Raw genomic sequence first — 27,763 nt, forward strand, 5'->3', positions numbered from 1 at the left:
TTCTGTTTTTTGCAGCCTTTGATTAATGTTGCTACTCATCTATTTAACTTCTACTTGATTTATCCTCTTAACCCTGGATATGCAGTTTAATACTGCTTTCTTTTAACAATCAACCTTTGACAGATTTAATGTACTACTAATGTCTTTCCCATTGCAATTTCTTATGCTATGGCATTGCCCCAAGCTACTTCCTTAGTTTGTCATAAACACTAGTTTTGTAGTTTCCCATATACTCCTTAATTGAAAATTCCACTTGTTTAGTCACCTCCCAATAGCCTAGCACAGTTGGTATAGACGAAGCCCTTTCATTGGAAAGACCTGGTTTTGATTCCTGTCCATGACGCGAGGAACCTTTTTCTGGCCTGTTTCGACTAAAGGCGAGTTAGCTGGTCTCATACAGAAGTAGGGGATTTTTTTACTTGTGTTAAACTGGGGTTCCAATTTTATTTTTATATTTGTATTCATATATATATCTTTATATTTATCTTCTGTTCTGACTTACCCCCTTAAGTAATTTCTTAATCTAACATCAGTGAGTCATGTTGAAAGTTTATTTTTCACTTGGTTAGAGTATAATAAAATTAGTTTAATCCTTTATCCAAGTGTGAGCAAACAAAGTTTGTGCCTGAAAGGCAGAAGCATTCGCAGGTCATCTCTACCTATAGGAGTTGCCAAATGGTGTGCCACCCTTTTTTTAATAAATTACTCTGGATTTAGAGAAAGATGTTGAAAGTTTATTTTTCACTTGGTTAGAGTATAATAAAATTAGTTTAAGCCTTTATCCAAGTGTGAGCAAACAAAGTTTGCGCCTGAAAGTATCTTCAGGACTGCCTGGTATCTCATCTTGGGCCTGGCTCTCCCACTGAAGAGACCTCAATAAAGGTCGAAACTAGTCTGGGTAGTGGCCCTTCCTTTAATGCATAACATTAGACATATCTGCAAGGAGATGTGTTTTGCATTATAGGAGATACTGAGACAGGAAAGTTGGTAGCTTGCTCCACCTTTGCAACGAGTTGCCCTGGTGTTGTACCACCTTACCCCAGTCCTGAAGATACTTTCAGGCGCAAACTTTGTTTGCTCACACTTGGATAAATGATTAAACTAATTTTATTATACTCTAACCAAGTGAAAAATAAACTTTCAACATCTTTCTCTAAATCCAGAGTAATTTATTAAAAAAGGGTGGCACACCATTTGGCAAGTCCTATAGGTAGAGATGACCTGCTAATGCTTCTGCCTGGTATCTCAAGCTTGTCTCAAGCTTGGGGCCTGGCTCCCACTGAAGAGACCTCAATAAAGGTCGAAACTAGTCTGGCCCTTCCCTTAATGCATAACATTAGACATATCTGCAAGGAGATGTGTTTTGCATTATAGGAGATACTGAGACAGGAAAGTTGGTAGCTTGCTCCACCTTTGCAACGAGTTGCCCTGGTGTTGTACCACCTTACCCCAGTCCTGAAGATACTTTCAGGCGCAAACTTTGTTTGCTCACACTTGGATAAATGATTAAACTAATTTTATTATCAGTGATTCATGTCTTAACTATCAATCTAGGCGGATGAGCAATTTTACAAGATGTGCATGTGGGGTATGAAGACAAAGGAAATGTCGTTAATTGGCACCAATTCCTTTGTTGCAATTCTGGTACTGGTTCCTTTTTAATTTTAGGGAAAATTTATATTTATACTGCGCCACCCTAAAATGTATTTGATGAATATTTATTCATGGAACCAAAGTCTAGATCAGCACACTGTCTCGTAATTCTTAAACACTTAGCAGAGTATTCTCAATTAATCTCACTGTTAGGATTTATCTCGCAGTCATAGCCCCCTATTTTATGTTTGTTATTCTTACCTCCCACCTTGGTTCGAACTTTTATGAATGGTTCAGTAAAATGAAAATCAGGCAAGTCTTCATATTCATTTCAAAAGAAATTAACATTTAAATCACTGATTAGACATAATACATGTTATAAGAAATTTTTACTGACATAAAATTAATTTTGATAATATTGGGAAGTGAGTAGTTTCACTTATGATTGCTAAATCTCCTTTAACATATTAGATCATAATTTCATACCATTAAAGACTATTCTTTCTATAATTCACATACATTCACACTATTATTCCAATTAAAGTTTAGAGTTCCTAAGTTTCACCAGCATAACTCCTAAAGTTCTTTCAATGAGGGCTCAGTCGTCCTGAGTTGAAGATTTTACTTATATCTAATTATTGTCCCCTACACAATTTTACATAACAGATAAGAGTCTACATTACCCGTAGTTGGGGATGCACTAGGCCTTCAAGTGTATCCCTATAGCACCTTCAATTTCCAGATTACTTTCCAGGTTTACCTCGGCTTTTCTACACATCAGTTGAATTCGGACATGGCACATCGCTGACGGGGGGAAGCAATTCTGGCTCCCCGCTCACTCATCAATCGGCTGGGCATGGGTCTTTGATCTCCGGCGTGATCTGGAACTTTACCGTGTCAGGTCATTCCATAGCCTAGAACTGCCCATGGACACTGCCGCTTGCTGCGATGACCTCACGCTGGACTTCTCTGCCGATGACCACTCCAGTACAGGGAATGAGAAAAAAGCCACGAGCTGGCGCTGCAGTGCCTTTTAAAACGCGCCCTATGTTTCTTGCCTATGTCATCCTGATTTCTCCCTTTCCTCACGGCGCATCGCTCCTTTCAGCACTTAGCGCCAGTCTCTCCCCTAGCATGCTCTTTGGAGGACATCCGCGTGCGCGTTCTATTAGGTACACATGTATGACTTCAGGCTATTGCTGTATAATCGGATTATTCTTTGCCTTCAACATTGTAATAGCGCTTATATAGATTACACATAGTTTAAACTTCACAAAACACTTAATTATTTTCAATATGATGCATTAGGTAAAACTTTCTTAAATATTAACGTAACTGATAATTTACAATTGGTTATTTTTCTCTTGATATATTAATACTGGCTCCAGAATTGATAAACTGTGTTAAATCTGAATGAAGGTAAAGGTTTTGACTTTTCCTTTCATTCCGAGTATAACACCTGGAAACTTGGGTTTTTGTGTCCCCCAGGACAGGCAAACTGGCCCAGTGAACACACACGAATTTACAATCATGAATACTTACAACAATATGTGGAAGAGATAGGGTCCTCACCACATGTCATAATGCTCGTAGTTAACCATGAGTCAAATTATGGTAAGCAATCTCCTAGATAGGAGATGGCACTTGAATGGGGGATGAGAGTCACATCCTAGGTAAAGACTGCATGTTCACTCTTGTCAATGAGGTAGAGTGGTTACTTTGGTTATGGACATTTTTTGATCTTACCAGATCCAGCATTCTTGTCTCTCAATAGCTGCATAAATTTATTTTCCTTACCCATAATTTCCTTCCCTTCCATTCTGACCCCATAATCAAAGTCTTCCATAATGATTACTTTCCCTGTACTTCTTGAGCTAATTTGCCGATTGATGCATGCCATATAAATTTCCTTTCCCAATCCTTGAACTGTACAATACGCTACTGTATGTTTCATCCTGTTGGTTCTTATCTCACACCAAATAGTTTAAAATGCACTTCACTCAACCTAGCATTCCTGCTGAATGTCTGCTCTTGTTAGCGTTGCAGTTCTTCTTATTATTATTATTCAGGCCTCCATGGAGTCAAAAGACTCATTGTGGGTGGTCCTTCCTAAGAAACACAAAGTCTATCAAGACTCATCGAGGGGAGGTCCCCCCCCCCCTTAACAAACACAAAATCTATCATACCATTCTTTAAACTCATTGACTGTTCTCGCTCTCACCACTCCATCAGGCAATGCATTCCATGGTTCAACCACCCTCCATGCAAGCTATCATTTAATACCACCTCCTCCCATTCTGTCTACTTTCTCTTTATCTTTCCCCTCTTCTCCCAGAAAACATAGGATTCATTACATTCTATATTTCTATTAGTACTTTCCACCATAACTATGCATTGTTGATGCCTATAATTTTTGTCCAATTCAAGCTAATGACAAGAAATCCTCACTCTCTGTTCTTTATACTTCTGGCATTAGTGTATACATGCACTGTAATAACCACATGGGCTTACATGTTTCCTAGCATTCTTTAATTAGTGTTCCATTCAGTTTTGTGACCTGAGAACTTGTATTCAGCATTCTTTGAATTTTCTCATTCTCATGCCACCTCAAATGTGCCTGCATACATATCCCCCCATCCCCCAAATAACCTTATTTTTTTTGATTTTGTGTTCACTTAATGAATAAAACTTTCTCCAGCATCCAACTCAAAATTATTAATATAATTACCTTTGCTATCCTGTTGGAACTGCATTTCTTCAAGTTCCTTGTGTGTTCACAGCTAATGTTAGATGTAGAAAATAATTAAGGGGATCCTGATTTGCAGTCATGTGTAGACCCACATTTCACTGTGTAGGCATTCAAAACTGAAATCTTGTGTAATAGATCGGTCAATCCTTATTCCAAGAGTGCCTTATGTCTGTAGGTGTGTGTGTGTGTGTTGATGGGGGACCAGTTTGTCTGTTCTGAGGGATGGAAAACCCAAGTTTCTGGGAGAAAAAATCCTCTACTTTCGTATGAGACCTGCTAACTCACCTTTAGTCCAAAGAGATCAGATAAAGGTTCCTCATATCATAGATGGGAATCAAACCCCAGGTCTTTCCGACCAAAAGGCTTTGTCTATAATGACTGAGCTATGGAGGCTCTGTGTTAGAAGAATACTGTATCCAAATAAATTGTTGCAAACCCCCTCCCCCCATTGTCCGACATAGTAGCAGCTCATCTCTCACAAAATTATTGAAATGGAGACTGACTAGAGTATCCTTAAAGTCATAATCTATCAGTGCAATTTTTTTCCCAGGCACCTTCTATATTCTTGTTATATTTGTCAAGTCTTACGTCCTGTCACAAGCATTACAAATCTTTTTTTTCATAAGGAAAGTTTTTATGGGTTAATTCATTATTTCATTCAATTCCTCATATTCCATAACACCCGACTTATCCTTGCATATAAGAGCACAATTATTCAAAGAAACAAAGTCCACTTTTTAATATTTCATAAATATTTGTTATTTCCCAATATTAAAAAAAATGTATAATTTATTTGTTTATTTTTATTTTTTAACAGGAGAAGTGTTTTTTCAAAATGGGAGTGTCACCATCCAGTGGTCATGTATATAGTTACCTTACATCTTCGTTATTTGATCCACTTGCTCCTGAAAATTGCAATAAACGTAGGGAATATAATTTTGATAGAGAAAGTCATCTTGGACATCTCACAGAGACTGTAATGATAGAGAGATATCCTGCATTGGCAGTTGACTACCTGTATGAACTTGACATACCTGACGAATGGACAGGTATAAAGATTAAAATATTAATTAATTTTTCTTATCACTTTTGTAATGTTCTTGAAAAAAAAATTAACATTTAGGCAGTAGTGATATTCATGTTATTTAGATTCCTTAAGACTTTTCCTTATGGTATTAAAGTTGCAAAATGTTTTTTGAATCCTATATTTGTTTCTTATAACCTCCATAATTCAGTCAGTTTCAATGATGTCCTTTGGTTGGAAAGAATTGAATTCAAGTCCCATCTAAGATGCAAAGAACTTATCATGGCTTTTCAACTAAAGATGAGTCAGCTGGTTTCATATAGGGTGGAAAGGTTTTCCTTTCCACTTCTATGATGGTGATGATATGAAAACCCAGAGATGATAGTGACATGAAAACTGAAGATAAAGTTTTTCAGTAGAGCTTTCATAGCGTCCATCTATAAAAAGGTAAATAAAACTGAATGTGAGATTTGCAGAGATATTTCCATACTCAGTGTTCCTGTTAAGATTTATCCAAATTATACTTGAGAAATGGCTAAGAAAAATGATGTTATGGAAGCTTCGTAAAGGACAAGCTGGATTCAGGCCAAATGGAGATTGTCAGGAACAGATGATTTTCACTTTAAGACCAATAGCTGTGAAATCATGGGAGATAACAAAGATCTGTATTTAAGTTTTGTAGATCTGGAAAAGGCATTTGACAAGGTGTCAGAAAAGAAAGCTTTCTAAAACGCTGCAGTTATATGATGCAAATGGGACATTATATCAAGCAGTTATTCTACATGTCTTTTGTCTACTTTGTCTATTGTAAATCATTCTGCTTAGTCTGTTGTAAATCAGCAATTAGAATTGAAGGAAGTACTGGAAAATGTTTGATGTTAAATCTGGTGTGAGACAAGGATGCACATTAATCATCAGTGTTATTCATCAACTGTATTGGTTACATTATGAAGGAAAGTGTTAGTATACATGATACCAGAATCGGAGATGTTATTCTCAGTTCTTTACTTTATGCAGATCATGTATTTCTAAATAAATTTAGTACAAGTCTGCAAAATTCCCTGAGTTGTCATCATCATCAAATTCCTGATATGTACCTCAGAGTGTGTACAGGATAGTTTCCGATCAGCAATTTTCCTCCAAATTAATCTGTTATCTGTCAAGATTCCAATGTTATCAGATCTTATATTTCTTCTTTTAAGGCACTTTTTACTGTATCAATTAATCTACATCTTGATCTTCCTCGGGGTCATTTTCTTGCCAACCTGGCAAACAACACTTGTTTTGCTAATCTTTTCCTCTCCCCCATTCTATTTAAGTGACCATACCACTTGAAATTAGCTCTACTAACACATTCCTGAATGCTGTCAATGGCAAGTTCTTTCATAATATCCTCAGTGATGCTGCTATTGATGCCATCAGTTCACTCCACTAATCTTTCTCAGAGCTCTCATACCAGAGGGCTCCAGTCTTCGATCAAGCGTTCTATTTCTTAACCCATTATATATAATTAATTATATTTAACCCATTATATATAATTAATAAAACTGGTATGACTTCCCCATACCAGTTTTATTAATTCTGTTGTTTGTTTCCATATTTAATTTGCCATTTTCACTGAAAATTATGCCCAAATAGCTGAAATATTTTACTTGTTCTATAGGTTCAGGACAGTTGAGGTTTTTCTGCTTATTTTCTTTTTATTGCTGATTTTCATACCAAATTTATTACACCAGTTATTCAGTTTAGTCAGGAGATCTTGCATACATGTGTTCTATTTATTCAGAAGTACAGTGGTATCTCGCTAATCCGAACTAATAAAAACCGCGCTTGTTCAGATTATCGAAAGTTTGGATTAGGGAATTTCCCCCCAAGAGGCAACAATAACTAGCGTTTAAGACAAAAATAATCAGATTCTAATGGTACAGCAATTTAATTCTGTAAATAAATGAAGTAACTGATAGAAAAAAAGCTACTGTACTGTAATGTAAAACTGAAAAAATAATACACAAGTTTATTTTGGTAAAAAATTTAGTTTGTATGCACCTGTTTTGTTGAGGATTCTGATTTAATAAAATTGCATAGTTCAGTACATAACTTAATTTGCATAAAAAGTATCACTTTCTTGTACACAACACAAAAAAAAAATGTTTCACAAAATAACACACAAAAAAGTTTTTTTTTTTATTTCTTTGTAAAAAAGTCATTGATTTTCTTTTGCTTCTTGGACGCTAAACTTTTTTCGAATGCTTCTTCTCAGAGCTGCATTAGCAACAAAATTTTGCAGAATGGTGTATCATTCTGCTTAGCCCATTCTATACACATATTAAAACTGTCAACTGCTTCTTCATGTTTTTCTTCTAGTTCTTTATCGTCATCTAATTCATTCTGTAGCGTCATATTTACAATTTATGCGTCTGATTTGATTTCGAATTCACTTTCAGTTTCTACCTGTAATCCATTCTGTAACATCTGTTTGTGAAATTTCAACATTTGGATTTATATTTTTAACCATCTTATGCACGTTTTGAATTTCCGCTTTTTGTGCATCGCCGTAGTTATCTTCGCAAATTCTAGAAGGCCACAGTTTTTTCCATGACGCTTGACAGCGGTGATTCATGCTGACAGTACAGTGCGTACTGTACAGTATAAAAAAGCAAATGTGAACAGACAATAAATCAAAATAGGCCTACAGTGTAACCGTACAATCAACAGTATGACAAAAAAATACTGTACTGTAATAATAATAAAATAAATAATAATAGTTAAAATAATAATAGTTAAAATAATAATTATTAAATAAAAATAATAGTACACAAAATAATAATACGTAATAAATGAAACTTTTTTTTTTCTTTCAAACCGCAGTTCAGATTACTGGAGGGTTCGGACTAAAGATGTTCGGATTAGCGAGATACTACTGTATAACATCATCTGCATAAAGTAAAGAGCTAAGATCATCATCAGTTTGGATATAAGATTTAATATCATTTTCCTGCATAATGTGATCCATATAGATAATGAATAACAGAGGGGATAATGTGCATTCTTGTTGCGCACCTGATTTAACATCACACCATCTTCCTCTACTTCCTTCAATTCTAACTGCTGATTTATTGCTTAAATAGAGCCTATGTATTGCTTGATATAATGTTTCCCATTTGCACCATATAACTGTAGCATTTTGAAGAGCTTTACTCTTGTCACTTTGTCATATGCCTTTTCCAGATCAACAAAACTTAAATAGAAATCTTTGTTATATTCCCAAGATTTCTCAACTATTTGTCTTAAAGTGAAAATCTGATCCTGACAACCTCTATTTGGTCTGAATCCATCTTGTTCTTCACCTAGCTTCCCATCCACAATTGTTTTTAGCTGTTTCTCAAGTTAACTGGCATAAATCTTATCAGAAACACTCAGTAGGGAAATACCTCTGTATTCTCACATTCACACACGCATTTATTTCCCTTTTCATAGATGGGTACTACAAGAGTTCAGCTCCAGTCATCCAGAATTTGACCTTCTAACCAGACATTCTGAATTATTCAATATAGCCATAGTAAAACTTTTATACCTTCGTGTTGGAGCATTTCTGGCCAATTTCATCTACTCCATCTGTTTTCTGCATTTCAAGTTTTTGAATCCTTTTCTAGATGTTTGGAGTAATTACTTTGAAACATCTAGAAAATCTTTTTTTTTTTCATGTCACCTTTTTCATCTCTGATTTCTTTTACTCTTTCCTCCATTTCTAAGCTTTTTCAATAGCCTCTAGAATATTTTGCCACCATTCTGATATTTATTTTCTATGTTCTTACCAAAGACCTCCCCATGACTTTTGTGTAGTTAGTTTTAGACAGTGCTTCACTTTCTTACATTTTTCTCTGTATTCTTAAGAGAAGAAGCTGACATATTTGCCAGTAATTTTTCATATGCCTTCTTCTTTTCCTTGATTGCCTCTTTAACTTCCTGAGTCCACCATGGAGTTCTGATTTTTCTATCCTTACAGTCAGCGCATGCTTCTTTGGCTGATTCAATCAATGTTTTTTCTTCAGGGTTTGCCAGTGAATCTCCAAGGTTTGGTTCTTGTTTTCAAACTCCTTCATGTTTTTTCAATATTGTGTTTGTGTATTTGAGTCTGCAGCTCACCTCTGAAAGCTGCTCAACATTGATTTGTTTTAAAACTTTCTTACATATTTTTCTTTTCAATATGAAATTCAATTTTATTCTGCTCAAAATCAGATAGTGATCACCTCCTGTTTCAGATCCCCTGTATTCTCTCATGTCCTGAATCTGTGGGAAAACATTGCTATCAACTATAACACAGTCAATGAGACCTTTCTTATTTCTTTCATCTTTTCTCTCTGTGAATTTATGCAAATTTTATGTTGGAACATGGTGTTAGTAATAACTTTTATGTTCTGAACAGAAATCCAGCAGGCATTTACCATTATTATTTGCTTTGAGCTTTTCTTCAAATTTTACTAAACAAGGATCAACTTTTTAATAATTAAGGGAATACAAATCCCTTGTTGTTCAACTGCCAGTAAGCAAAACTCTAAGATCGAGAACTACAAATCTATGAGTTTCATATATACTGAAAACTATTGGCGAATCCAAGTGTAAATGACCACTTGGTAGTACAACACCAAGGCAACTCGAAGCAAAGGTGGAGCAAGCTCTCTCACTATTCTTGATATTTTCTCATAATGTAAAAACACAGCCCCTAGGGGATGTAATACTATAATTACATTATGAGGAGAGGTCACTACCCAGACCGGTTTCAACGTTTTTTGAGGTCTCATCAGGGAGTAGGTATACCTGGAAGATAACAAGGTTTAAGTGATAAGAACTTGCCTACCTTTACTATACGAATGCCATAATGCCATTTGGCTTTCAATTTAAGTATCAGCTTTTTCTTTTTCATTGTGACAGCTGCTTTCTCTAATGCCTCAAAAAAATTCCTCCATTTCCTTCTTGGTAGAATCTTCTGTGGGATCATAAGCACAAATAAGTCTCATTGTGAAATCCCCCCATTCTGATATTTTCCCACATCACTCTACTTGATATTGCCTGCCATTCAAAATTATCCTCATATTTAGCATTGAATACTATGTCTACTTCCTCCTTTCTCTGATTGTTATTGCCTGAATATAACTTTTTTTATTTGCTGCTTAGATAAATCTCACCTGTTTTTGTCTTTATTGTTTCACTCACTCCTATTATGTCACTGTGGTACTTATCCAATTCTTCTGCTAGTTCCATTTATTTTACATTGATAGTGCCAATCTTGAGCTCTGCTGATGTTGAATTGGGATGCTTAAATTGGGATGTTATGGGATTTGTTTCAGTACTGACTGTGCACTATTTGACCTGGTTCCCTGACAAAAACAACAGGGGCCTTATTTACCTTGGCAATGCCCCAGCTAGCATGAAATTCTGTCATGTTGTATCATCATTTTACATTGCGGTTTGAGCCAATAAGTATACAACTTGGTCAGCTAAATCCCAAATTGCTTGCCCATCCTCATTTGTTCAGCAGGTAGGTACCCAACAGGGTGCCCAACCAGAAGGTGAGATTTGACATTGGGTCAGAAGCCCTGTTTGGTTCTCTGCATTCCTTAAAAGGCTACGTGGTGGTCTTCTCGCAGTTATACAGCTTTGCCCTTAAGCCCCCTTCCCCCCAAGATTCCCAGAGTAAATTGAATAACTGGTGTAATAAATTGGGTATGAGAATCTACAGTAAAAAGGCAAAAAAGACAATGAAAATAGGCAGAAAATGTGAACTTCATTTTGAATGGAGAACCTATAGAACAAAACATTTTAGCTATTTAGGCACACTTTTAAATGAAGATGGCAAGTTAAATAGACAACAGAATTAGCCAAACTGGTATAGTAGGAAGTCAGCTGAACAAATTTAAATAAATAATAGCGAAATTAGTCACAACACTAAAACTAGCTGTATGCAAGACAGTGTTCAAACATATTTTAACTTATGGATCTGAGAGCTGGGTTAGAAATAAAATACTCGATCAAAGACTAGAGATCACAGATATGAGAGTTCTGAGAAAGAGCAGCAAACAGAGATTTACAATAGCAGTATCATATTAAAAATGAGGATATTAGGAAAGACCATGACATTGTTAGTATTCAGGAATATGTTAGCAGAGCTGATCTCAGGTAGTTTGGTCACTTAAACAGATGTGAATTAATAGATAGATGGGAGAGCAATAGAAGCGTTGTTTTCCAGGATGGGGAAAGAGCCCCAGAGGAACATCGAGATGTGTAAGTGAATTGATACAGTAAAAAGTGCCTTATAAGACAGAAATATAAGATCTGATAATATTGGCGTGTTGACAGATAACAGATTAATCTGGAGGAAAATTGTTGATTGGAAGCACACTATAAGAATGATGGGGATATTTTAGAGAAGGTGATGATGGATAGGGACCTGAAATTTTGAGGGCATTTTGCAAAAATTGTGAGGCAAGCATAGTGGATTATGGCAATGATGTGGAGATCACTGACATGTGGAATTAAGAATTGTATCATCCCATTGTACAAGGCCTTTGATTCGACCACATGTGGAATACTTTGCACAGGCTTAGTCGCTGGGTTTTAAAAAATAGAAATAATTTGTTGGTGGAGAGGGTTGAGAGATGACTGATTATTGTTGAATAAGAGGACAAAATGAGAGAATGCAAATTGCAGACTGGTGGATAGAAGCAGGAGGAAGAGTGATAGAAGCACATAAGTTGGTACAGGGTAATTACTAGATTAATGTGCATGAGATTTTTTTTTCATATAATGGCTGGAGATGAGGGGGGGGGATGGACAAGAGGCTATTCCTGGAAGCTGTATAAGGAAGGTGTGATCAAGAGTGTGAGGATTAGATTTTTATGCATGACGAGTGGTGGGTGATTGGAATGCATTGCCTGAAAGTGTAATGAGTGCAGAGATAGGGAATTCATTTAAGTCAAAGTATGATGAGCTGTGCATGTGAGAGTAGGATCACTGGGAAAAGCCTCTTCACTCTTTGGAGGTGTCTGGTGATAATAATAACATCCTGTACATTCCCTGAGGGTACATGGCAGGAATTTAATGATGAACTTTTTTATATTTGCTGTATAAAATTTTTATTAAAAATATATACATTTTACTTATTTTTTATATACTTTTGAAGTAAATTTATGCCTAATATACTGTGTGTTATATATTTTTTATTTGTTGTTCTTATTCCTAAAGTATTATCACACTATGAAGCAAAAAAATCAGTGAATAATTTTTTAGTTTTTTCCTGATATCCTTTTAATTTTCAGTTTTTCCTGCTAGCAAAGAAGAATGAGCACCATTAATAATAATGCAAGTAACTGCTCAGGCAGAGATAGTCGTTACTAACACCATGTTACAACATAAAATTGTGTATGAATTCATATGAAGAAATTCACTAAACAGGCAACATCATGACATAATAAAGTCAAGTAACTGCTCAGGCAGAGATAGTCGTTACTAACACCATGTTACAACATAAAATTGTGTATGAATTCATATGAAGAAATTCACAAAACAGGCAACATCTTATCAGTTATATATTCAGATTGATTCAGCATTGTTCCACTGAAAAGAAAAATATCTACTAAAGTTTTTAAAGACTCGAAGTTAAGCAACTGCCGGATGAGAACTATAAATTCAGATATTTGAATATTATTGGGAAAAAGGTAAAACCTTTTCCTTATACTATTCATATATTTGAGTCCAAGTGAAAAAATTGGAAGAAAATGTCAGTTGACTTAACTAGGGAATCATGTGGTGAAATTGTGTAAAAAGTTGCCCGTAATAATAATAATAACTACTCCAGTTTATTATTATCATAAAAAATTTCTTGACATGTACTCTAAAGGAATGTAAAGGATATTATGGATACTATGATAGTACTACATGATGAAGTTTCATTATTACTAATATCCTGTCAACAACTTTTCTCCAAATTCATGTATTACTTGTCAGTACTCCATTATGGTCAAATCATATATTTCTCTCTTCTTTCTCACTTATGACATCAGTCCACCTTGATCTTGGTCTTCTCTGAGTCTTTTTCCTACAATCTTGGCATCAAACACCCATTTTTCTGAAAACCATTTCTCTCCCAGTCTGTTTAAGTGACCACACTACCTTTTATTAGCTATGTTCACACATTCTTGAATGCTAACAGCATCATGTTCTTTCCTAATATTTATTTATATATGATTCTTCCAGTGATGCCATCTGTTCACTCCTCTAATTTTTCTTTGAAATCTGTGACCTTTATTCTTTTTGTCAGTTTTTTTTCTAACACCCATTGCTTAGTTATATAAGTTAAAAAATAAAATTTAATTACTATACCTTCTTTCCTTATTGTAATTTCTATTTTTATATTTAATTTACCATCTTTACTAAAATTTTTGTCTAAGTAGTGGAAATATTTTATTTCTTCAATAGGTTCTTTATTGAGAGTGCAGTTGAAGTTTTCCATGTTCCTTGCCTATTTTCATAGTTTTAGTCTTCATGTTGCTAATTTTTATGTCAGACTAGATATAACTGTTATTCACCTTAGTTAAAGAATTGTGGAGACTTGCACTGGATTGTTTAGGAGTACAACATCATCTCTTAAAGCAAAGAGCTAAATTTGATACTTCTGATTTTATTAGTAGATTCCAATTTCATAATGTGATCCATATACTATAGATCAGGGGTTCTCAACCTGGTTGTGGGCACATTCGAGATTGGGAAGAAAGGCAGGCACCAATATTTTTTCTATGACAATTTATACTTATCATATTAAATGATAACAATTTACAAATTGATTAACTACGAAAGTAGGATAAATACACATGTAACATTTATTATACAACTAAATTAAAAAATTACACAATAAGCAAAAACATTTCTCTTTACTCTGGATAAAACAATAGCCTTCTTCCTAATCATTGTTGAATTTATAGGTGTTTTTTATTTGGATTACTCATTTTGGGACAAAAATTTTTAAACATTAGAAAACAATGTATGGTTAAGGCGTGCTGACTACACCGGTTTAGTGGTAACATATCCCTCAAGCACACGGTTGCCAGTAGATAGACTAAATACCAGAGGCGTAGCAAGAGGGGAGGGGCGGTCCGCCCTGGGCAGCACTTTGAACCTTTTTGAACTTTGGTAGTTAATTCTAAAATACAGTCTCGAGAACTCAGTTTCAAATATTGTAATAGTACTGCAAATTTTCTTCACAATTGCTGTAAGTGTTGCTAGTTGTGAGAGGAGTTTTTCTAAATAAAATAGATTAAGAATTACCTACATTACTATGAAATAGACTTCGCCAATGTCATTGACGATTTTGCTAACAGAAAAGCAAGAAAAATAACATTTTAGAATGTTGGAATTAAAGTTTTACTTCAAAAATAAACATATTGTTTTAATTTATTTCGCTATACGTCGTTTTGACTTTTTGTAGTATTTTTGATGTGTAGTGAAAGGGCGTTCATTGACCGCCCTGGATGGCAAAAGCTCTAGCTACACTACTGCTAAATACATAAAACATATGCACAAAATTGGCACTGGTGACACTTGCACTGAAAGACATAGGAATTACAAAATGTTCGTAATATAACACGAATGTTAACATATTTTACTATTTCAATATATGTTATTACTAGGAGAAGACTAATTTTCCAGTTTTAATTTTATTTTTTGCTTAGTTAATAATTGACAGCGGGTGCATGCAAATAGCTCCGTGGGTGCATTTATGCCCTTAGGCATAGGGTTGAGAACTTCTGCTGTAGATGATGAATAAGAGTGAATAAAGTGGTGCACCCCTTTATCCCCCTTTTTTTTCCATCCAACTTAAATATAGACTATTCCTCTGTATAATGTTCCATTTATCTCATATAATTGCAGCATTCTCAATAGCTTTTCTTGTGATGCTTTGTTTTATGCCTTTTCCAGATACAGAAGTACAATCCTTGTTATATTCTCACAGTTTCTTAACCGTTTCTTGTAAAGTAGAAATCTGATCCTGACAGCCTCTTTTTGGACTACTGAATCTAGCTTATTCTTCTCCAAGTTTTTCTTTTGCAATTTTTCTTAGCCTCTTATAAGTGATTTGATATATCTTATGATATAGCCATCTTATAAATGATAAAATGATAATAGTACCTAAAACACTTTGTAGTAGAGAGATTCCTCTGTAATTTTCACATTTAATTTTATTTCCCAATTTTTAGATGGAAACTGTAAGAACTCTGCTCTAATCATCTGGAATTTGACCTTGTGACTAGGTCTTCTGAATTATGCAGTGTGGCCACATTAAACTCTTAATACTTCCATATTGGAACATTTCTGATTGAATATCATCTACTCCATATACTTTTCCACATTTCAAGCTTTTGATAGCTTTTTCATTCTCATGTATTGATGTGTATTCCTAATTGCATTGCTCTTGAATATTTTCTAACACTGTTCTGTTACTACTTAATTCATTTAACAGCTTTTAAAGTAATTACTCCAGATATTTTGAGAATTTGAATGTGTTTAAAGCACGGTATGATGAGCTGTGTGTTACACACAGTAGCAGTGGTGTGTAAGAAGAGCTCCAGATTAAGATAAGTTATTCTTGAAATAATTAATTGTATATGAGTGATTGTTTGAATAAGAGCTGCTATAGAAGTTGTGCGCTTCTAGTATTATTAGTGTGTGGGATATTTTACTTAAACTTAATTACAAATTCATTGTTTTTGGCCCTTAGAGTAGTAACCGACAGAGGAAAGATGGCAGCAGCTTTGTCAGCAGTGCATGACTTTAACTTAAACTTCAATTGTTTCGTGAAGTACGAGGTGTGCTGCATGTATTCTTTTGATTACATAGATGGTTTGTGGCAATTTAGAGCTGATGGAAGGAGGGTATGTGTGAAGTGTGAGCTAAACGAGGATTTGATGAGTGCTAATATGAATTTGATGACAGAAAGTTTAGTAGCGAGAATGTCGAGGGAAGAATGAGTGCTTGTTCGAAAGAGAAGCATGGTGTGAAAGAAAGGTGAAAAATTGTTAAAAAATCATTGAAAAAGAAAACGAGTGATTTGAAAACCGTAATGGATAGTAAAAAGAATGGAAGCGAGCCGAATGTGGTGGAAGGAAACTAAATTGAGAGAATGAAAGAAACCTGAAATAGCGTGACGAAAGGATCGAAAGTTGGAAAAATGAATGAAAGCGAAAGTTGGACACATGGACCGAAAGTACAGAAACTCAAAAAAGGATAAATGAGAGTGAAAGTGTGAAGCGGGAGTCGAGAGTTCGAAAATTAGAAAGATTTAATGATAGAGAGAATGTGACGCGAGATTCGAAAGTTGAATGTTGGATGAGGCAAGAGATGAAATGGATGCAGAGTGAAATTAAGAAAATTTGGGTGAAAACGATTAAAACAAATCAAGTAGGTACGAAAGAGTTAACAAGAGACGAGCGAGTGGCGTTGTATGGCGACTTTATTATTAAAGGTGTGCTGGATGAGAGGATGGACAAGATATGTTTTCCAGGCGGTAAAAAGAGTAGAGTGATTGTGGCACTGGATATGAGGAGGGAGCGAATAAAGGAGTTGATGGTTTTAATAGGTAGTAATAACTTGACAGAAGACAATGAACATGTCAGAATGGATATCAGGAGGCTGCTTAGACAGATAAAAGAGAATAGTGTGACAGGAAGGGTAGTAAGCGTGTTGCTTAGGTATGACTGTGGTGAGATGAGGCAGAAAGCAAGGATTATGAATGATGTGTTGGCTGAAATGTGAGAGGAGAGGGGAATACAGTTTGTTAATGTGTGGAATGGGTTTGAAGGACGAAATGAACTGTATATGGAAGTGATGGACTGCATTTGAGTGGTTATGGTGTGAGTCGCTTGGAGAGACTGTTGCTGGAAGGTAGAGAAGTGAGTACAGAGAATGAATCAGATCAAGTGGGAAGTGATGTGGAATAGCAAGAGAGTACGACAGGAGAGATATTGAAGAGGTGGTTATGAATGAGGAAGTAAGTGGCATGAGTATGGAAAATGAGAGAATTGGTGTGCAAGATGAACAGGGAAACGGGGAGGATCAGGGTTGTCAGGGGTACACAGCATGAGAAAGGTGGATGCTCCAAGAGGATGTGAGAGCATGTGTAGAAGGAAAGGAATGGGATGACCTGGGATCGAGAGGAAACAATTGGAATTGAAGAGGGTTCTAAAATGAATAAGTAGAAAGGGAAATGGTCCCAGATGAGCATGGAGAGATCACATCGAATGAGTGGTATCAGTGGAACTAGCTGTAGATCCAGGAATGAGCTGTTATGTTTGTATACAAATGGTTGCACTAATTGAGTCTGTTCACTCAAAAATTGTTGGAATAAGTGAGACATGGTTAGATGAGGACGACATCCTGACAGGAATAGAGATGGTAGGGTATGATGTGTTTCATGAGAATAGAAGGGGTAAAATGGGAGGGGAGAGTGCTATTGATGAGAGAGAAAGAGTTTTGTCCATACAAAGTAGAGATGCAAGAGGGAAATAGTGCCAGTGGTTTTGAGGCAGTATGGTGTGAGATAGAGGTGAATGGAATGAAATACTTGGTTGGATGTTGTTATAGACCAGGAAATCAAATTAGCCAAGCAAATAAGAAAAGAGTGATCATTATGGGCAATTTTAATTATGGCGATATAGACTGGAATGATGAGATAGCAACTGGAAGAAAAGAAAATGAGTTTCTTTAGTTTTTGAGGGATAACTACCTCAGACAGTATGTAACAGAGGGCACACGAGGATTGAAGATCTTGGATTTGGTCATCTCATATTTAAAAATCACCCACCAATTGGTGAGAGTGACCATGAGGTGATTACCTGGGTAGTTGCCAGCAGTGTAAGGACCTCTATAAAAAAAGGGTATATGTGGAACTACGAGTATATTAATAAGAAGAGCTCAGGAGACAGCTTGCAGGTGTAGCATGAAATGAGGAGTTAGCTGGAGAAGAGATCAATGCAGCTTGGGGATTTTCAAAAACTATCTGGTAGATATAATGTCTAAATGTATTTCAAGGGTTAGAAGGTTAAATAAGGTAGGTGTGAAATGGATGAATGAAGAGATTAAGCATGCGATACAGAGAAAAAGGGCATTATGTAGACAGCATAAGAGAAGTGGAAATAACCAATTCCATGAGGACCACGAAGACCAGGCAAGACTGGTGAATTGTTTGGTGAGGGTAGCTAAAGAAAGGTATGAATAGCAGTTTGCTAATGAAGCTAAAACGAATCCTAAGGAGTTCTTTCGATATGTAGCCAGCAAATGAAAGAATGATTATGGAAGGATGACATTGATTAGAGAAAATGGTATAAAGACAGCTGTTGCAGAAGGTGTGGTGGAGATACTTAATGAGCAGTTCATAAAGGTCTTTCAATCTTGTGAATGTGGCTTCATGGAGAGATTGAGAGCAGTTGATAATGGGGGAAGAGAGACTGACTGTAAGAGAGCAAGAGGTGTATGGAGAGTTCAAGAAACTAGATGTAAATAAGGCTGTGGAACTTGATAATATATCACCACGTATTCTGAAGGAATGTGCCAGGGAGTTGACGCCGGCCTTGACATATTTTTTTTAATACAAGTCTTGCACTGGGTCAAGTGCCTAAGGAGGGCAGGATTGTGCAACTTCATAAATGAGGTGATAGAACTCAAGCATCAAACTATAGGCCTATCTGTGTGTGTCAGGTGTTGTAGTTAAGTTGTTGGAGAAGCTTGTGAGAACTAGGATTCAGAACTGGGTTGACAACAGTGGTATTATCTTTCATGGACAGCATGGATTTACTGAAGGGAGGTCATGTTTTAGTAATCTACTTATTACAATAATGACTACTTCCATGGATAGAGGAGAAGGATACACAGTAATATACTTAGATTTTGCAAAGGCTTTTGATAGAATACCCTATGATAAGTTGATAGTCAAACTAGAGTGGATCGGGTTGGATATTAGATTGGTGCATTGGATTGGAGACTGTCTATCTGATAGGTATCAACAAGTTGTGTATGGGGGAGTGTTATCCAGGAAAGTCACTAGTGGAGTGCTTCAGGGGTCTGTTTTGGGGCCATTACTGTTTAACCTGTATATTAATGATATTGGTCAAGATTTGGATGGAGATATTCAGTTGTTTGCAGATGATTCATGTTGGAGGTTTAATGGAATATTATCAGCACTGAGAAAGGATTAAAACTAATTTTAATACTTTCAATATTTCGTCTCCGTCACAGAGACATTTTCAGGATTACAAAAAAAATTGTAACAACTCACACACAAATACAATACACTAGTGAGTGAAGCTAAAGTTTTATCTAGGTGGTGCACCCTCTATGAGCATTAGCAGGTGGCCTAAGATGTAAAGAGGGATCTCCAATAATTAACGTTTCCCAAATTTTGGGAAGTTTAATGCAACTGTATTTGTTTAAATTAGGTTGATTCCTGAGTGCAGATGCAGATTCAAAGAACAGCCTTTCTTTTTTAAATTTACTATGGTGGAATATGGTGTGTTTTTTTCCAGGAGATCCTGTGGGTTATATCCAAAACGTGGTCTGCAAGGCCAGATTGACCATAATCGTGATTGCAGATATATGACGTGTTCAAACAGGATGGTTGCTGATCTGCCTGTCTGTCCAGAGTAAGCAAGTTTACTGGCTTACTTTGGACAGACAGGCAAGTTTACGGTGGGGCTTAAAAGCTTAAAGACCTATCTAGGCGCACCACCTAGATAGGACTTTAGTTTCACTCACTATTGTATTGTATTTGTGTGTGTGTGTGTGTGTGCGTGTTGTTACAAAAAGTTTTTTGTAATCCCTGAAGATGTCTCTGTGATGGAGACGAAATATTGGAAGTATTAAAATTAGTTTTAATCCTTTCTCAGTGCTAATCATATTCCATTAACCCTCCAAAATGAATTCTTCACAGCACTTAAGCCTCAACACATGAGTTTGCAAATGATGCAAAGTTGGGACGAACCGTGAAGAGTAGAGATGTTGTAGCCTTACAAGAAGACTTGAATAAATTGAGTGATTGGGCACAGGAATGAGGAATGTGAGTTCAATGTTGCAAAATGTAAGGTTTTAAAATTTGGAAAACAAAAATGGGATGCGGAATTTATGCTTGGTGAGGATATATTGTCGGAGATGGAGGAAATAAGAGATCTGGGGGGTGATAGTGGATAAAGATCTGAAATTTAGGGGGGACATAGCCAAAATTGTGAAGTCAACACAAAAGCTTCTGGGAATGATGCAGAGGACACTGACTTGTTGACTATTATGCCCAGATTTGGTCACCTAGTTTTCAGAAGGATGAAGAGATGTCGGAAAGGGTCCAGAGGTGGCTAACTAAGATAGTTTCTAACCTTTGGAATGTCAAGTATGAGGAAAGATTGAGAAGATGCAACTTGCAGAGTGTGGTGGACAGGAGGAAGAGGGGGAGATATGATAGAGACCTACAAATTATTAAGGGGTAGTTTTATTATCAATGCTGGAGAGGTTCTACAGAAAATAGTGGGAGATCAGGGGAGAACCAGAGGTCATCCCTGGAAACTGTATAAAGAGGGTGTGAGTGGGGGAGTGAGAAGCAGGTTTTTTGCATGTAGAGTTGTGAATGATTGGAATGCCTTGCCTGAGAGTGTGGTGTCTGCAGAGAGAGTGTGTTTAAAGCACAGTATGATGAGCTGTGTGTATGATAAAAGGACCTCCTAGATGAGTCTTTGAGTGGTTCAAAGTAATATTATAATTTATAATATTACTTTGGACTTTATTACTATAAATTTCCCTTATAATAATAATAATTATTATTATTATTATTAATCATGATTATTAATTATAATAATAATTTTTATTTTATTTTTTATTTTTTATTTTTTTTGTGTCTTCTTCTTTTGTGAATTTATTATTATTATTATTACTACGGGCAACTCCAAGGAGTCCTTAGACTCATCGAGGGAGGTCCTAAACATCATGTCAACAACTATTCAGCTTCCACACAGTATCTATCATACTTTGCCTTGAACGCACTCACAGTCATGGCATCCACAACAGACAGTCACCACTCTCCATGAAAAACACCTAGTTCTAACGCCTTTGCTAACCACACACTTGCTCAGTTTCCATGGATGGAAACTGAGTCTAGTCCTCCCACCACCAGACCTGTTCTGAAAAATATCTTCTGAATTAATCTCATAGAAACCCTTCAGTAATTTGAATGTCTCAATCATATCCTCTTCCACCTATCAACCAATGTCTGCAACCCACAAATCTTGAATCTGCTCTCGTAAGGTTCATTCCATAGACATACTGTCATCTTGGTCACTCGCCTCTGGATCCTCTCTACCTCCTCCCCATCAAGAAGAAACCTTGGCAGTCAGATCTGGGCACAGTAGTCAAGATGGGGTCTTATCAAGGCTCGATACAGAGGAACAATAACTTGCTTGTCTCTGCTTTTCAAAGTATTCTTTGTCAAGCAGATTTGACTTCAACTCCTTATCCACCAACAGCCCCAAATTCCTGGCTTCGTCAATCTCCTGGAGTACATACCAACATACCACCAATGTAGTGTGCTGCTGCTAATCTTTTCACCCCAAAATGCATAACCTTACACTTTGCCACATTAAATTGACATCCATTCTCCTTTGCCCAGTCCTCCATTCTATCTAAATCATTTTGCAAAATTTTGACATCACATGCATTCACTATTGCTCTACCCAACTTTGCATTATCAGCAAACAAACGAATAGTTCCTCTCAGATCCTTTCCGATATCATTAATGAACAAATTGAAAAGTAGTGGTCCAAGAACAGAACCCTGCGGCATACCACTAGTCACAAGCCATATTTTGGACTCTACTCCTGAATAAACTACTCTCTGATATCTCTCCGTCAACCACCCTCCTATCCATCTCACCAATCCTATATCCATCCCCATATGCTGCAGTTTGCTGATTAGAATTCCATGTGGTACCCTGTCAAAAGCCTTAACAAGGTCCAGCAGTATGACTGTAAACCCATTACCCTTATCCAGCTCAGCCATCACTGTGTTATAAAATGTGAGCAAGTTAGTGAGGCATGATCTACCCTTCACAAAACCATGCTGTCCTCCATACAGTATCCTGTTATCATCTATCTATTAATGTATTCTTCTCCTGACTACTTTTTCCAAAACCTTGACAACGACTCCTGATATGCTGATTGGTCGATAATTTGCAATAGCAGTCTTCGAACCTTCCTTATGCAGTGGTACTATTTTCCCCTCTTTGCAACCCCCCGCCTCAGGACTAACCCAGATCCAAGACTCAAATTAAACAAAATGGTCTAGGGCACTTTATTCACATCTTAATGTTGGCACATGTATTAGTAAGGACTAGTGAATGTCCTGAATAGAAGTCAGTAGTTCTGTTGAGGATATTATTATTAGCTTTGTTCAGTTCTTTAAATTTTCCCAAAACATTTCTATATGGCCGATATTCATTTTCTACTCTGCTGTTTTTATCTCCAACATGGACCAACTTTTCCATTTTCTTTGTGTCTGCTGCTTTGTGTTACCATAAGGCACAAATCAGTCTCATTTCCAATTGCCCATTTTGATGTTTGGCGATATCAATCTTTTTGATATGCCTGCCATTCAAGATCATCCTCATGTTTAATCTTGAATACTAAGACTGCTCCTTCCTTTCCCTCATAATAATTGCTTGATTATAATATCTTGTATTTGTTATTTAGAAGACTCTCACCTATTTCTGTCTTCTTCATTTTGATAACACCAGTTATGTCGATTTGTACTTCTTCCATTTCTGCTTTTTTTCCCCGTTGAGGCCTCTTTCCTTGATGGTGCCAATCTTGAATTCTGCTGATTGTTCCGGTTTGTTTCTCCTTTTTTTTAATCTTGATCTGCATTTTATACTTGGTACTGATGTTTATAGTTTCTTCTACCTTTTGTGTATAGCAGTGGTTCCCAAACTTTTTCGATTCTCGGTGCCCTATGCCAAGTTCTAACAAGTGCAATTTGTGAAGTAGAGAATGATTTTTTTAATTAAAGGGTTAGGTAAAAATAAATAAAACACATATTTATGATCACAAAAAAAGTAATTGAACAAATTCAACTAATTATCATTAGTGGGATGGATGAGCTTGTTGATCACCACACATTTTCTCAAATCTTGGAATCAAACTGGACACAGCCACCCTCATTTTTTATTCTCCACATCAATTTTCGCACAATACTTAGTTTTTATCACATACCGCCAGATCACATCCAGCTTCTCACAAATAAGAAGTCACAAATGGAATTAAAATGCTCTGAGCTTTTTCACTCAGAAGGGGATATTCATCTTTTGCTGATATCCAAAATTCAGTTAATTCCATTCTGCTAAATTTTGTTTTCAACATATTGTCGCAAGACAACTCAATAAGATTCTCTCCTTCTGCAGCAGTAAATTCAGATGGAGCACTGGCATTAAATGGATCTTGAATCCATGCAAATTTATCGATATTGTGATAAGCTGTGATAAGTTTTCTTCAAAAATGGATTTCATACCTCGAGAGATATCAACTCCATTGGAGGTCCAAAACTGTTGCAACAAGGGGAAACATTCTTTGCCTCCATCTTGATTCATTTTTCTTTTCCATAGTTTTAATTTTTTTATAAAAGCTGTAATTTTCTCAATCGACTTTAAAAGGTACATGTTGCATCCATGCAGGGAGAGATTCAGAACATTCATCTTTTCAAAAATATCACATAAGTATGCTAGTTTTACCAAAAAATCTTCATTCACAAAATTTTTGGTATACTTGTGGTCTTCTTCTTTAAGAAAAATATAAATTTCCTGTCGCAGTTCAAACGTACGAGGCAAAACATTACCACGAGAGCCATCATGAAGTGCTGTAGTACAACAAAGACGTGTGCTCGGATCCCATATCCTCACATAGTTGTTTGAAAAACCTTGCCTTCAACCGCCAATTTTTTTATAAAGTTTACTACATTCTCTACATATTCTAAGACCTGGTTCAATGTAGGACTCAGATATTTTGACTCAAGTGCTTCCCTGTGAATAACGCAATGGGTCCACAGTGCATCAGGGGCTTTGCTTCGAATAAGTGCCTGCAATCCTCCATAACAGCTGGACATAGAACGAGCACCATCAGTACAGACACCAACGCACTTAGTCCACTTCAAATTATTTTCGGATATAAAAGTATCAAGGATCTCGAACAAGTCTTGAGCCTTAGCACCAGCAGTGATACTTTTACAAAAGAGAAGGTTTTCTACAATGTTATTACCATCCATAAATCGTACACAGCAAATCAAGTGAACATCATTATTACTATCTGTGGCCTCATCCAACTGCAACCCAAATTTCTTCTCTTTTATTTTTTCAATTAATTGATCATTGAGGTACTCTGCTATGTGCTGTATTCTGCGACTGATGGTGTTATTGGACAAAGGCACTTTTGAAAGCAGCTTCCCAACAGACTCACCAATCATAATGTTCACCATATCTACAGCAGCCAGTAGAATGAGTTCCTCTGCGATGGTATGAGGCTTCTTATATTTTACGATTCTATGTGCCACCTTGTAAGATGCCAGCAAAGCATTGCTTAGTATTGACACCTGTTTATAAAAACTACCTTTTTGTTGATTTAACTCTTTTAACTTTCTGGTAAAGTAGTCACGAGATGTACTAACCATGCTGGGATGATTGGTTTCTAAATGGTGTTTCAACTTACTTGGTAGCATGCACTCTGGTGCCAAAACTGTCATACATAGTACACACTGTGGCCTCCCTTCACCATTGATTTCTGTCGACGTAAAACCAGAGTCGTCCAAATAACTGTCATCATATTTTCAATATTTACGCTTCTTCACACTCTTGCCACTATTTGACGGTGTGCTGCTCTCTCTATTTTCTCTCTCACAACACTTATTACTGTTTAGTAAAAACTGATCCATTTTTAAAAATACATACGAGAAGAAATACTTCAAAAACTTCACTTGACTAAATCAATATCAATATTGTATCAATTGTATTATATCAATACAAATTGTATCAATATTCAGTTGATACAATCTCTGAAAACTAATTCAACACTAAGACCGCGCGAAACCGACAGCTATTTATATACGAACACAAAGTACTGAGAAAGTTCGAGAAACTACTAAAACAATCGAGAAACTTAATTATTGTAGAGTGCCATCTAGTAACCATTTGTAGAGGCTTCTGCAAACCATTATTACAAAGTGAGTTACTGGTTTGCACCAGGTCTGCTAGATGTCGTGTCCTATCACATTGAATTGAAAATTTTATAATCGTGGCACCCCTGTAAGGAAGCCACGGCGCCCACTTTGGGAACCACTGGTGTATGGTATGGGATTAAAAAAAAAAAGAGTAGCTAACTTTGTTCATCCTAGATTCCTGACGAAAACAGCCAAATCAGTTTCAATGACACCCTTTGTTTGGAAAGACATGGGCTTGAATCCTATCTAGGATGCAAAAAAAAATCTTTATTAGGACTTTCCAGCTGAAGGCGAGTTAGCCAGTATCATATGGAGTTAGCAGGGTTTTCCTCCCAGAAACTCAAGTTTTTCATTCCACAAAATAAACAAACCAGCCATTAGAGAACACAATTAACAGACATAATAATAATAATAATATGCTGGCTTCATAGCCTGAATTGCTTCGACCATTAATTCAATTAACCAGCTTGACATAAACAACAGAATCATTAATTAACTGGGCATTCTCAGCCAGCATGAAATTCTGTCCTGTTGTACCTTCATTTTCTTTTGATTTTAAGCAAATAAGTATACACTCTGGTCAACTAAATTCCAAATTGTCAGCCCATCCTCATTTGTTCAGTATCCAGCTAATTATCTATTAATAAGTTGCACCATGAAAGAGTGAGGATTGGACATTGGATCAGAAGTCATGGTCAGTTCTTAGAATCCTTAGGCTGTGTGGAGGTGTCCTTTCAGTTTTGGGTAGTTTTGACCTTTAAGTGATCCCATAGCTTATACATACGTTGCAAATCAGATATACAAGAAGTCAAAGTTTTCTGAAATTTTGTTATGCAAGTTGGATTACTTATATAGTTCAATTGTATAACAAAAACTGTTTTCTTCCAGTCCCACTAATACACAAATCAGAAGGCTGAATAAAATTTTAAATAATGATATAACTTCTTTGGATAAAAACTATAGCCAAACTTTGTACTTTTCATAGTAGGCCACCAATGTATTGATTGCTAAAAATCTATAAGATTGGAATTCTTCTATGTCGTTTTGTTTAATTTGGTTTACATATCCCATCCCATCTCTTTCATGTTAGGTTCAGTGGCCTGTCACAGCCAAGTAACATTGCTTCCTCCATGCGTGCATATACTGCTTATGATAGAGAAGGTAATTCCATCTACATTGTCTGCTGTGTGTGTGTGTGTGTGTGTGTGTGTTCTGGCTGGTTTGCTTGTTTTGTAAGATGAAAACTCCAAGTTTTCAGGATGGAAAAATTCTGCTACCCCCCCTTATAAGACCAGCTAACTCACCCTTACATGAAAAGCCTTGATAAAAACTCTTCACATCCAAGATGGGCTTCAAACCTAGTTCTTGAGATTAGTTCAGATTTGATCCAACAGAAGAGCATTATCAATACTAAATGAGCGATGGAGACTCTTGGTTTATGTCTGTTGTCGTGCAGTCCCATCAGCATAACATACTTATAATTTGTTGAATCCAAAATTTTCAGCACTTTACATTTGTAACATTATATTAGCATTTTATGTTACATATTGAACAAGGGAGATGATGTTTTTTTTTTTGTAGAGAATGGTGGGTGAGTGGAATGCAGTGCTAGATGTGTTTCAGTATGATAGCATGCTTGTCAAGGATTTAGGCTTAGAGTGGTCTGTTCTGGCCTTAGAAGTCATTGTTGAATCTCTGAAGAGAACATCCTGGTTTTCTTTTTTCTAGTGGTTTGTAATTTAAGGCTTGTTTCAGTAATCTTTCTATTTTCATTCTTTCAACGTGTTCCATCCATTTATGTTTACATTTTTTACTTTTTTCTGTTACTGATTCCTGGTTTAACTCTTTCATAATTCATTTTGTGATCGAATAGAGTATGCTTTGTAGTTTTTCTCATAAACTTCATTTCAGCTGTTATTAATCTTTGTCTTTTTTTTTTTGTTTTATTGTCCAGATTTCACTTCCATACAATAGCACTGGGAGGGCTAATGTATTATATACTTTTAGTCTGGTTTCTTTTTGAACTAGGTTTGGTTTAAATATAGAGTTAATTACACCTGTTATTTTTTAATATTTTGCAATTTTTAGGTTTATTTCTTTTTCATTTTCATATG

The 27,763-nt window shown here is 36.1% G+C and overlaps 1 protein-coding gene across 1 annotated transcript in view; it reads left to right on the forward strand.

Annotated features, from left to right (window-relative positions):
* Vps13B (vacuolar protein sorting 13B) overlaps window positions 1-27,763 on the forward strand; it is a 1,316,993-nt gene that overhangs the window by 88,853 nt on the left and 1,200,377 nt on the right. Inside the window, exon 6 of the mRNA XM_090406926.1 lies at window positions 5,160-5,391. Within this exon, the coding sequence (XP_090263052.1) occupies window positions 5,160-5,391 (232 nt within the window). The remainder of the gene's footprint in view (window positions 1-5,159; window positions 5,392-27,763) is intronic.

The sequence above is a fragment of the Typopeltis vanoorti genome, chromosome 17, assembly GCF_054136105.1.
Source record: "Typopeltis vanoorti isolate ZY-2024b chromosome 17, IOZ_Tvanoo_1.0, whole genome shotgun sequence".
In the NCBI taxonomy this organism is placed as follows: Eukaryota; Metazoa; Arthropoda; class Arachnida; order Uropygi; family Thelyphonidae; genus Typopeltis; species Typopeltis vanoorti.